This window comes from Cuculus canorus, chromosome 1 (assembly GCF_017976375.1).
Source record: "Cuculus canorus isolate bCucCan1 chromosome 1, bCucCan1.pri, whole genome shotgun sequence".
NCBI lineage: Eukaryota > Metazoa > Chordata > Aves > Cuculiformes > Cuculidae > Cuculus > Cuculus canorus.
This window is the reverse complement of record NC_071401.1, coordinates 69,162,486-69,174,917: the sequence shown is the minus strand read 5'-3', so window position 1 is coordinate 69,174,917 and position 12,432 is coordinate 69,162,486. Positions and strand designations below refer to the sequence as shown.

At 41.2% G+C, this 12,432-nt stretch overlaps 1 protein-coding gene across 2 annotated transcripts in view; it reads left to right on the top strand.

Annotated features, from left to right (window-relative positions):
* ATP10A (ATPase phospholipid transporting 10A (putative)) overlaps nucleotides 1–12,432 on the top strand; it is a 112,582-nt gene that overhangs the window by 40,886 nt on the left and 59,264 nt on the right. For both annotated transcript variants that reach the window (XM_054056078.1, XM_054056077.1), the window contains exon 2: nucleotides 2,468–2,672. In XM_054056078.1, the coding sequence (XP_053912053.1) occupies nucleotides 2,468–2,672 (205 nt within the window). The remainder of the gene's footprint in view (nucleotides 1–2,467; nucleotides 2,673–12,432) is intronic.

Sequence of the window (12,432 nt, the reverse complement as noted above, 5' to 3'; positions counted from 1 at the left end):
GATCACCTAGTACAGCCCCTCTGCCATGGGCAGGAACACTTTCCACTATACCAGGTTGCTCAAAGCCTCATCAACCTGACTTTGGACACTTACAGTGATGAGGCATCCATAAGTTTTCTGAGCAACATGTTCTACTGTCTCACCAGCCTTATAATTAAAAAAAAAAAAGTCTTCCTTACATCCCACCTAAATCTCCCCTCCTTCACTTTTAAACTGTTGGCCCTTGTCCTGTAATGACAGGCACTAGTAATAAGTCTCTGTCCATCTTTGTCATAAGACCCCTTTATATACTGAAAAGCTGCAATAAGGTTTTCCCAGAACCTTCGCTTCTCCAGGCTGAACAACTCATTTATCCCAGCAGAGCCATTTGGTCTTGTGGTGCCCGATATCCACCCTTCCTGCCACAGAGTATATAATCGTGAGAGTTGCTAAGCATGTGGGAGATGAGGAAATGCTAAAATAGCAATGCTTCTCAAACAACAGAAGTTAACTAAAAAAATGTAGTACTTATAGCATAGTACAGGACTATGTGCTATTTTTAGCCTGATTATACTTCTGTACTGCTCTTCATTGTACATTAATTTGAACATCAGCCAGTTTCACCATTCAATTAAAAAAGATGAAGAGCAATGGCCACATCTGAAGGGATTTGGAGTTACAGATTGCATGGCTAACAAACCATTCAGATCTGCAGTGTAGTGGTTTGTACTATGTTATGACACACTGGGTTTCAAAGCAATTCATACTCATTAGCAGGAAAAGTTAGATGTCGGTTTCAGCCTGAATGTGAAGGGAATGTAGCTGGTATGTAAATTAATTTCCCTTGTTAGACAACCATGTTTTACACTGTGTTCTTTTCAGGGCTTATCAAAATAGAAATCACAGCCATAATTTTCATTATTCCCTTTATAAACTGCATGTTAGGAAAGGACAGTGAAGAAATTCTGGGAGGTAAAATCTGATCTGATACATCCCTGTTGTGCACCTGACACATTGTTTTTCAGTATGTAGACTAAATACATTAATAAAATCCAATTAAGTTACTAATTCCTGTAATAACCAGTGAAGGCATGACAAGGATGAATTAGGCATGGCATGACTATCAGTAACTCCAAAGTAACAACATTGGCAGGACTTGCATGTTTCCACTTGGTTACAAATCTATCCATGTTACTACTGAAAGAGATTTATTTTAAAATAATGTACTTTAAAGAGCACAAAATAGCAGCCACTGCTCCCATCCCCTATCAGAATCCCATTTTGCAGTTAAAGCGCTGTCACTGGAGCCTGTCTCTGGTGACAGTGCCAATGCCAGCACTGACAGCCATCTCGTTGCTTACATGGCACCAAGACAAAGGCCTTCTGACAGCTTAGAAAAGTGTCAAAATAGCAGCTTCCCATTTTCAGGAGGTATTCTATCAAGTCAATCTTGCAGCTGTTTTGAAATTAATTTCTTAAAAAAAAAAGCAAAACCAGCAGAAGAATGCAATTTACAGAAAGGCCAAGAATCTGTGCATGTTGCAAAACTAAACCCCTGAACTTTATCTAGAATTAATTAAGCAATCACCTGTTCCCTTTCCTTCATGCTCTCAAGAAAGAGTTAAAAAAAAAGTAGCAAACTAGCATGACCTTTAAAACCAGAGAGGTTTAGTGGCTATGTCTAAATGAACAACATACACATCAGTGTTTCAGGTAGGTAAGTCTTTGAATTCACAAAGAAACTACACTCCAAAGTAAAAGGTTCAAATTAACCAAGCAGAAATTATCTGTGTAACAGATAGCACTATGGCCAGAATGGAGATACTGCAGAAATATTTAAAAGAAATGACAGTGTCCTTTCCCAGCAGAGCAGTTGGGGCTGTGTTTTTCCACATGACGTCCTTGTAATTCTAGGTTTAGTGTTGAATAGTGGAAATTCCTTTCAGTTAGGGATTCTTGGCTTCTTCGTCCAAATACCACATGCAGCACTACACAAAGTTTGTCCCTGTTGGGAAGAGAGAACAAGGGGAAGTTATCAGAGGGGGTTGCATAATGGGCTACGTTCAGGAGCTATGCCAATCAGGTGTCCGGCATTCGAGCCTCTTCTCAGTTCCCCCCTTGCCTCCTGAAAGCGATTCCTTTTCACCCAGTACAGACAGTGGCACCCACCCATTCGTGGAGTCAGACAGATGGCTCGGAGCACAGAGGGAGGAAGGAAAGAGTGTGTGTAGTGCCTGCTTACCCTGCTTAGCCAGGTCTAACATCCACATGTGGTCCTGTGGGAACTCAGACCTGGTTCTGAGTCAGTAGGAAGTGACTTCCTGGCAGTCTGCATTGCCTTTCCCCAGTGTAACTTGACATTACCTGAGGACCTTTCCAAAGGCACTGTACTCCTCTTACAAAGGAAACCACATCTTATTGGAAACACCCCAATCTGTTACTTTTTTTTTATATATGCCCCATAAATGTCTTTTTTTTTTTTCTCCAGAAATGAGAAGAAATATATAAGCAGATACTGGAAAGAAGTGAAAGTTGGAGACTTTGTGCAGCTTCGCTGTAATGAAATTATACCTGCTGACATATTGCTGCTCTCCTCCAGTGATCCCGATGGGCTGTGCCATATAGAAACAGCTAACCTGGATGGTGAAACTAATTTAAAACAAAGACAGGTGGTGAGGAGGTTCTTAGAGCTGGTAAGTCACCATTTCAGGCTCTCATTTAAGATAAGAATGTTTCAGGTAGGTAAACTGATCATCAGTCCACACCAGCTAAATCTGCTCTTTCTAGTAGTGTTCATGAATTACTGTTATGGTTGTCATTAAAATACTCGCACTTGCCAACCGCTGACCTCATCATAGTATCAGAATTTTTACCATAATTTTTCCCTGAATTTGAATAGGAATTATTTGGGGCAATTGTGTGCGGTTGGAAAATGTCGGAGGGTTTTAATGGTTTCTATTGTAGCTTGATTTTTGAAAACACATTTGAACTGCCCAGTGAGAAGATATTTAAATATAAACAACTACTTTTCCTGCCAGCAAACCAGATCAGTTTCAATTAGGAATTTTGCGTGAAACTCTGTGTTGCAGAGTATCCCTCCAGCACTTGGAGCATTAAAGCTCATAAGATTTAAAGGGACAGCATGCATGCATTCTGGAGGCATCTGTGCTGAAAAGGTCTTTTACTGTTCTTTCACAGTGCTTATCTCTCCCCAACAGCACTATTTTGAAACAAAACAAAACCCAGATCAGTTACTGTCAGCATAATTAGAGGAAATTACCTGAAATTTTATTTGCTTTAATACTCTTGTTGAAATAGTATTTATTTTTGTGCCCTCCTCTTCCATCCCTCTTGTCAGTTAACCTTAGTTGCCTGTATTTTGTCAGGAAAAAAATACATTCTTTATATAGCTACATCTTTTTTTTTCCTAGTAGCTCTTCTCATTAGGGAGATTTTGCAAACATGGGAACTGCTGCCCTTACCACTGTTATCAAAGGTAACTACAGAAGCCTATAGTTGTACAGAAGTAGATCAGCATTAATGAAGTTGTAATCTAACTGACAGGATAAAAATCAATGTGCCTTCCAAATAAATCTTTATGGTAGATAGAGCCTTTCTCTGAACAGCTTGTAAAATCATGAGATAGAGATTTTTTAATCATCAGTGTTTTCCTCATATGGTTTAGACATGACATGGCAGCTACCACTACAGCAAGAAGCTTAATCAACTACAGGCCAAATGTTGCAAAAACTGATTGTTTCAAAGAAGCTAATTGAATTGCTTCTCAAACCTCCCATCCTGTTCCCACAGAGAGGAAATTTCTTCCAGTGGGTAGAGCTCCAGGGAGGTACTCAGATGATGTGTCCCAGTTCTCTGCCAGTGTAAACTTCCTATGTGACCTCAGGCACGTGACGTAAGACAAAACCTACAGATTGCATATAGGCTACTGAATATAGGGATGCTTTCGTGTTTGTGAGTACAGTTATAAACTAAGAGTGCTTCCCATCCCTATCTCAAAGAAAGACCTGGGAAGGCACCAGTTCCTCCACTCAGCCACAGCAGATGGTTGGATTTCTCTGATCCAAGACTGTTTGACACACAGCAGGAGGTCTTGGTAAACACAGTGAAAGGAATTGATGTTTCCAAGCACAGATCATCACAAGACTGGCTTTCAAGAGCCTTGCTATCCAGTGAAGTCCATTATACTATGTCAGGATGCCCAGCTTCCTGGCCGCAGAGTCACAGTTCAGCACTGGGAGTGTGATCCTGGAAGCTGGCAGGCTGGGAGGGTGGGTACCTGCCGACTCTACAGACTCCCCTGCTCCTGGGAACTGTGATGCCTACATTTGTGCCTGAGCCATCAGTTGTGGAGTCATTCTTCTGTCTTTAAACAGCAAACACGTGCATGCATTAATACAGCAAGAAAACTGGGAGGGAATCTCCTTGCAATCCTGTTTTTGGCATACTCACTAAAGTTTAGATTGCTGATCCAAACCACACAGCTAAAGACTTCCAAGGATGGGTTTTGTACAGTCTGGCAAGACCTGTAACCTTTACACTGTTGTGTGGAAGTGAGTTGCAGTGCCATTTCCCCCTCAAATAGGTTATCAGAAATTGAATTAAGCTCCATTAGGGAAGAAAATTGAGGAAACAGTGCCTACCTAGGGATACAAAGCTGGTTTTATGTGCCAAGCAGCTCACCTACATCAGAGTATATGTGGCATGGCTTGCTCAGTACACCCTGCTTTACTGAAGTTATCATATAGACATCTTACAGTCAGCTTTGTAGACACCTAACACATTTCCAGCCCATCCTCCTTCTATGTCTTAGTTCTCTGTATTATAAGATGATTTTGGAAGTTTTCTACCTCAGAAGTGTGCTCCAAATTACGTGGATAAATAATTTTTTTAATTTTTTTTTTTTTTAAGATTCAGAGCTACAATCACAGTGAAGTCTATAATAAATTGTGGGTTAAACTGGGGCCAATGACAGAAAGCTCATTCATTTCAGTGAAAACAGGACTGGGCCCCAAGAAGTCAAGTACTGAAAGAGAGCTTATAAGAAAACCACATGTGACTACCTCCACTCTCTTAAAATAGCTGAGAAAGCAGGAAATATCCAAGCCCAGGTTCCTGCATCAACTAAGTTGTAGGCAAAGTGCACACCTGCAAGTACCAAGTCCTCAGCAGATGCAGCATTGCAGACCCTCTCTGTAGCAGTATCCCATAAAGTTATCCAGCAGAATACTTGCTGTCCTTATTAAAGTCCTGGCCAAAACCAGTGTTAATTCATGCAGCAGCATTAGCTTCCTCATCCCATACCAGCAGGAATAGGCTCTTATTGGTTCTTGAAAGTGTTGCCCTGCTGAGAGACGCTCAGCAGTGGGATAGAGGGAACTGCTTGGGAAATAGATGAATAGTAGGCTCCCAGCCAAGTAGCATGGAATAGCAAGGTGATACCTGGTTTTTGGCCTAAGTTCAGTTCCTGTCTGGGTAAGTTGTCACCACTGGAGAGGGATTGTTAGATCTCATAAAATACTTTGCAAATTTTTTTGCAAAATTTTCTTGTACTAAATGCATCCCTTTACCAAACCTCAGAGAATTTTGTTCCCAAATCTCTTATGAAAGACCTGCATCCCAGTATATTCATGTGTCGGACAAGAATCGCTTTTAAGTTTTTATATTACCATTGCACTCAGCAGAATAACTCTCAGTTATGTTTATAGCTGTTTGGTTCTGTGTCATTCTGCAGCCTTGTTGTTCAAGCAAGAAAACAAACAAACGGATTATGTAGTCCTGACCCTCTCTTTCCCACACTGCTAAACTCTTCCCCTGACCCCATTCAGAATGACGTGCCCGGTCATGGGCTTATCACAGGACAAGAAACACAGAAATTTTGGAAGCTTCTTCTTAAAATATCAGCTGCCCATAGATGTCTTTGAATAATGTCTCTGTAGCAGTATCTCGAGCATTTAAAAGAAGCAGTGTTACAAAGCTTGGCCCTTCTGTATTTCTTATATGATCTGACTGATAGCTTCGAAGCATGTGCCTCTGAAGCAGGTCGATGAAGGGTAGCTATTTCTATACTCGTCACTCTGCTATGCATGGGAAAGGAATGGGAATGGAGGTAGGAACAGTTGTTTTAAGCCATTTGTGTGCTTTTCTTATTCTGTCCCTGCCCTGTGCCCGTCTGTGTAATTTGCAGTCCCAAGGTCTACACTGAGCTGCTTGCCATAGAGACCCTGGTTGCTAAATTGGAGTTGCTGAAGTGGGGCCGGTCTGCCCTGACTAGTCCTCTTGCAACCACAGTGCTCTCTCCAAATGCCTTCTCCAAAGGCCAGCAAGCCCAGCACTGTTATGTTGGGTACAGCTGTCCTCTGGAAGGGCACCCATTTCGCCAGCATGCTCTGAAGGATCTTTGTCTGTCTCATTTCAGCATTAACAGCACATGTCAAACAGTAAAAGGTCTTACATTTCCCCCCTTATGAACCTTTTTACAGAAAAGTACTGTTCTGATCGCTTCTTAGCCTGACTCTTGAAGCAGCAATAACTGATTGTAGAAGCTGTTCTGTATCCTTGTTTCCAGTGCTTTGCAGACATTATTTTGCTCTAAACATATGCTCAGAAGTTCCAAGATCAGCATTTGTGGGCTTGGATTGGAGCTCTCCGCTTGTGAATTCCAAGAAACTGTTCTCCTTTATAGTGCAAGTGACCAGAAATACGGCTTATTTTAGTGCTGCTTTGATTTGCCTGAGTAATTTATAGTAGACTGGGAGCATACTGCTTGTTAGCTGTGCGTGTTTGTTAACGCATGTGATCTGTCTGACACAAACCTGTACTTTCTGTACTCGATTCTACATTGCATTGATACACAAGCTGTGAGAAGTCACTGATAATATTCCTCTGTGGCTGATATATCTGAAGATACTAGTTTGAATGTATACCTTGTTGTACACTCAAAAAAGTCAAGAAAAAAGAAAAGCACACAGTGAGTAGGTTAAAAAAAGAAAAAAAAAGGAAACAGGAGGTTTTTCAAAGGCTTTGACATGTTTTCCTCCAACACTTTAAATACAGGGGTCTTGTTATCCAGCTACTACAGTGACAGGATGTGCTAGAAACATTTAAAATAGTTAGAAACATACTTCTGCATGCTCTGTCTTTAAAGCCAAAAGGATAGTGGACAGTCTTCAGTCTGAAATACAGATTAGATCCATGTGTGCAGCATGACACGCTGGCAAGTGCAGCTAGGGGAAAGCACTGTGCTAAATCCCACTGTGAGTGACCTAATGGTGTTAGCAGGGACCAGTAAGCCTCTCTTGGGAAAAACAGGAGTGTTTCTTGGTATTCCATCAGTTTCCCTCCAATCTCTAACCCACCCTCCACACTGATGAGTCAGAGCAGCCATTTCAGGTATGCTGGATCTAATAGGAGACACAGTAGGCAGGAGGAATCAATGTGTTTTCTGTGCTACTCTGCAGGCTGCTGTGCCACCACACCCTCCACAGTTGCTTATGGAATGTTTTCCATCCATCTGAGACGTTGTGTCAGCCGCTCTTCAGAGTGGATAAGCAGATACAGCCTGAGCTGTGAAAGCTCAAAACTCCCTTTCAGGTTTCATAAAATTAATTTAGGATATTTTGATAGTATGAATCTAGAATTAGGAAAAACATTCAAGTTTTCTTACTGCCTTGTAGTAAAAAAACAAACAAAATACTCCACTGTTTTTACTCAGTACGCCTTTTAACAAAATCCACAAAAACTCACTGTGGATTCTGGAGCAGCTTATGATTTATTAACCACTGGCCATGTCTTGGATGTTTATGTGGAAAGCTTCAGTTCAGCTGAAAGCTAAGCTAAATGTAGCCACTGCCATCCCCTGTGATAAGGTGCATGTATCCCTTGGAGAGCTGGTGCAAGTAAGGAATGGATTTTTTTTTTCCCCTGTCATTTTCTCCTAAGAGTAGACGATTGTTCAAAACAGGCTTGTACTAGCATAATTAGATAGGTTTAGATAAGCCTTGCAAATGACTTTGTGGCTGCTTATTTACTTTGTCTAAAAAGCACATCTGAATTTGGTATCTGCCTGTTCAGGAGGGTTCATTTGCATGCAGACTCACACCGAAATAACGCTTCAGTCTGATTTTCTCACAAGTCAATACGAGAACTCTCCTGGAATATGTATAAACTCAGAGTCTATGCTTACTGCAGGCACATATGCTCATCTGTCCCAGCCTGGATGCTGGGCTGAATTGACATCCAGCTTTCAGTCCTGCCTTACCTGCTCTCGCACAGTGCTGGAAGCATACCAGGTACAGCTGGACTAACAGGAACAGTCCCACGGCTCCCTGTTCCAAGCATTAGGCCATTCATACTATTTCTTTCTTTCCCGGTGAATCCTAGAGAGGAATCGGTCCAGAAGAGAAGACAAGATTGCTTTGTAGAAGGGCTGCACTATAAGCCTGGGTGTTGGTGGCTACAGGCTGCTCTATGTGTGAGGTACTTTGGGAAGGGCAATTCATGTTCATTGCATGAAAACAACTCACAGGGCAGCTTTAGTATCTCAGTGTAGAAGTTCCTTTTGCATTCGGTTTTTCTCCCTAGAGAAAAAAGGAGGAAATTAAGCAATTTTCAGATTTTGGTTTAGCCTAAGCTGAGCTAAGATTTCTTGTGCAGCCATCTGCATGGGTTAAACTAGCTGAGTTTGAGAGAGCAGCTGAAGTGAAACCTGCACAACTCCCAGGCAGATTAGCTTTCAACTCACCTGCTGATACGAGCTTCTTATCTCAGAGACTGATTGAATCTTCTAAAGCAACACAAGAATGGGCATAGCAATACTCTCCCTATCACTCCTTGTCCCACTAATACCCTCAGGCCATCATCCACATGAAATTAGTGGGAATAGTACACTATTATAATCAAATAGATGTGAACTAATCAGCATGCTCACTGTTGTTTGGACCATAAGTACTTAGAATCAGGACACAAGAACAGTGAATGTCTTTCTAGCATCTTTTGGGGGGTATCCCTCATTCCTTTCTTTTTTACAGTATTTTGAGAAGGCTCACGAGGCTAGGAAAATTGGCTCAAAAATTCCAGATACGCACATGTTAAAACAGCAGATTAGTGCTCCATCCCACACGTTGCCAAAATTAGATTCCCCTGAGAGGAAAGAGAGTTAAGAAAAATAACTAAACAAGCAAAAGAAAACAATGACTTTTCCCTATGCACTACCAGAATATTAAATTAAAAACTGTTTTTTTCATTTTACATTTTAGAATCATAGAATCATTAGGTTGAAAAAGACCTTAGAGATCATAATTCCAACTGTAAAATTTCTTTTTAGATGAAGATTTTACTGAAACAGTCTTGTAAGAAGACTTGTGTTCATCAGTGCAAAGTACAAGTGTGTCACACCCCATGAAATCCTTTGTTTGAGGTCATACCTTCAACCTTCAGTAGATTTCTTTGATGAGGGTTGAAAAGTTTTACACCTATGCTGTTGTATCTTTGTTTCGGTACTACCGTGTTCACAGATGACTTGTGTGGAAACTATGGACATGTCTAGTTAAAGGGGAAGCAACTGCTGTCTCTCTAATGGAGAAATAAGTATATAGCAGCTGCGGGCAGAACAGCCTGTTGGAGAGCAGGACCTAAGTCAGTGCTTTGGCAAACACTTCTGTGAGCTAAAAGTCCAGACAGAACACTGAGAGCAATATTTCACTCTACCATTTTACCATGGCGTTTAGTGAACACATGGGAAGGTATGGGGAAATAAAAAAAACTCAAGAATGATGATTCACTTCCTCCTTGGTCAGCTTTGAGCAAGGTTATCATCTCTTTCGAGTTTCCATAGTGCAGGTGTCCAGGCCACAAGTTTGACTGTTGAGAGAGGTTCCTTAGAGGGGCAAAGAATTTGAATAACTGTAAGAGTAAATTTCAGATATCTTAATCTAAGTATTGGGTGAGGGGAGTAGGAAGAATCCAGTTCTGAAGTGCTGACTAATTGACTTTTACCATTGGCATTGGCTCTTTGGGTTTGTGTTTAAATACAGAATAAAGGGGCTAGATTGATGAAGTTTGAATGTCTTGGCTGTGAAGGACCTCCCATCCCTAGGGTAATTCTTCCAGTACCAATGGAACAGGGGTAAATGTATTACGCCAGTGCTTGTACTGCATCTGACCTCTAGAGAGGCAGGATATTTCATTCTCTGTATTGATAATCCAGCATATTGTAGTTCAGTATTAAGCCATGTGTAACCTGGATATGATGGTATGGTCTTACTTTCCGTTGGAAGCACTGAGGTGGGGAAGGGGTCTGCTTTTCTGCTAGAAAAGGCAGAACAACAGAATGAGGAACTCCTGTATATATGTCAGCATCCAGGATGTGAAAGCCCTCATTCCACTTCTCTTTTTCCCCCCTGCTACCCTCCAAGTCTTTTACACTTTTAAGTACATTTTAGTACTGATAAGGCCACAGAGGCCAGTGGAAATTTACATTGAAGTGTTACTTACATGGGAGGTAGCTGGCTTTGTGTCTTAAAACTGTTATTTAAATAAACTTATGAAAATTTTCATTCATTGATTATACTCAGGTTCATACTTTAAAATGCCTCTGTGATGGTCAGGTACTTTGCATATGTGTATGTGCTTGTCAGAGAGAAAGTTATGATTGTCCTGTAGACAAGTGACTGGAGAAGAGGCTGTTCACACAGAACTGTAGTGCTTATACTTCCATTTGATTCTGAATTGAAAATGTCGGTAGTGCATGGAGGTTTATAGACAGCCGTGCTAATACACTAATTCAGCTTTCGTAATGACAAAGTAATGAACTGTTCTACATCAAAGCCTTTCTTTGGCTTCTAAGAGGAAGAGAATTTGATGTTTAACATGCAACGTGGTTAGAAAGTGTGTATAAGTTTTCATGAGACAACCTCTACTTAATTTTTCCAAGCTTGTTGGCTTTTTATGTTTTTAGCTTGACTTAATTAAATAACAGATTAAAAAAAATGTCCCAGATGGCTAAGTGTACTCATATACCTGTTTAACAATGTGGCCTGTACGTCTAAGATCACAGAGATCTGATTTACAGGCTGCTGTGTTGTGATAGGGTAGGATAAATATGGCTTTGTCCTGCTATTAACTAGATGGATGTGGGTCATGTCAGCTACTGAGCAACAAAAAGCAAAGAAGCTTCTCCACAGGAAGCTGTTTCAGCAATCTTTGATTAAGATTGCAGAATAGATAACTGATAATGACACAGAAGAAAAAAATACACAAACTTTTATTCAAATACATCCTCCCTGAAGGTCTTATTCCTTACCTTTATTTGCATTGGTTGTACTTCCACATCTCACATTTATTGAATGCTTGTAATATTGAGTGTTTGCATAAGAATCATAGAATCATGGAATGGTATGGGCTGGAAGGGACCTTCACTTAGCCTCCATGGTCAGGGACGTATTTTATTATATTAAGTTGTCTCCACCTTTCTTATAAGCATCCTTTATATATTGAAAGCCTGCAATAAAATCCCCCCATAGCCTTGTCTTACTCAGTCTGAATCCTGACACTCAGCCTTTTTTCATAGCAGAGGTGTTCCAGCCCTTTGATCATTTTCACGACCCTCCTCTGGAGCTACTCTAACAAATCCATGTCTTGTACTGGGGACTCCAGAGATGGATATAGGTCTCCAGGTGGCATCTCATGAGAGCAGAACAGAGGGTCAGAATCACCTCCCCTGACTTGATGGCCATGGCTTCTTTTTATGCATTCCAGGATGCAATTGTCTTTCTGGGTTACAAGCACACATTACTGGCACGTATCCATTTTTTCATCCACCAGTGTCCCCGAGTCCTTCTTGACAGGGTTGCTCACAGTCCATTCATCCTCCAATCTGTACTGATATTGGGGATTGCCCCAATTAAGGTGCTGGACCTTTAACTTGGCCTTGTTGAACTTCATGAAGTTCACTCAGGTCCACTCCCCAAGCCTGTTGAGACTCCTCTGGGTGGTATCACTTCCCTCAAGCATGTCAGGTGCACCACTGAGCATGGTGTCATATGCAAATTTGCTGAGGGTACCTCGAGTCCACTGTCTATGTCATTAGTGAAGTTATTAAATAGTATTGGTCCCAGTGTGGACCCTTGAGGGACACCATTCTTTACCAGTTTCCATTTGGACATCAATCCATTGACTGTAACTCTTTGGACACTAACATCCAGCTAATTCTTTATCCATCTAACAGTCCATCCATCAAACCTGTATCTCTCCTCTTTATCAGAGAGTACGTTGTGAAGAAACATATCAAATGTCTTGCAGAATTCTGGTTGGATGACAGCTGTCCAGAGAGCTGGTGAGACAAGCCTGCACAAGAGTAACAGACTCTGCTGTTCTGCTCTGATTAAACAGGTCATATTCATGTATGTTTTAACTCCACACTTAACTGAAGCAGCC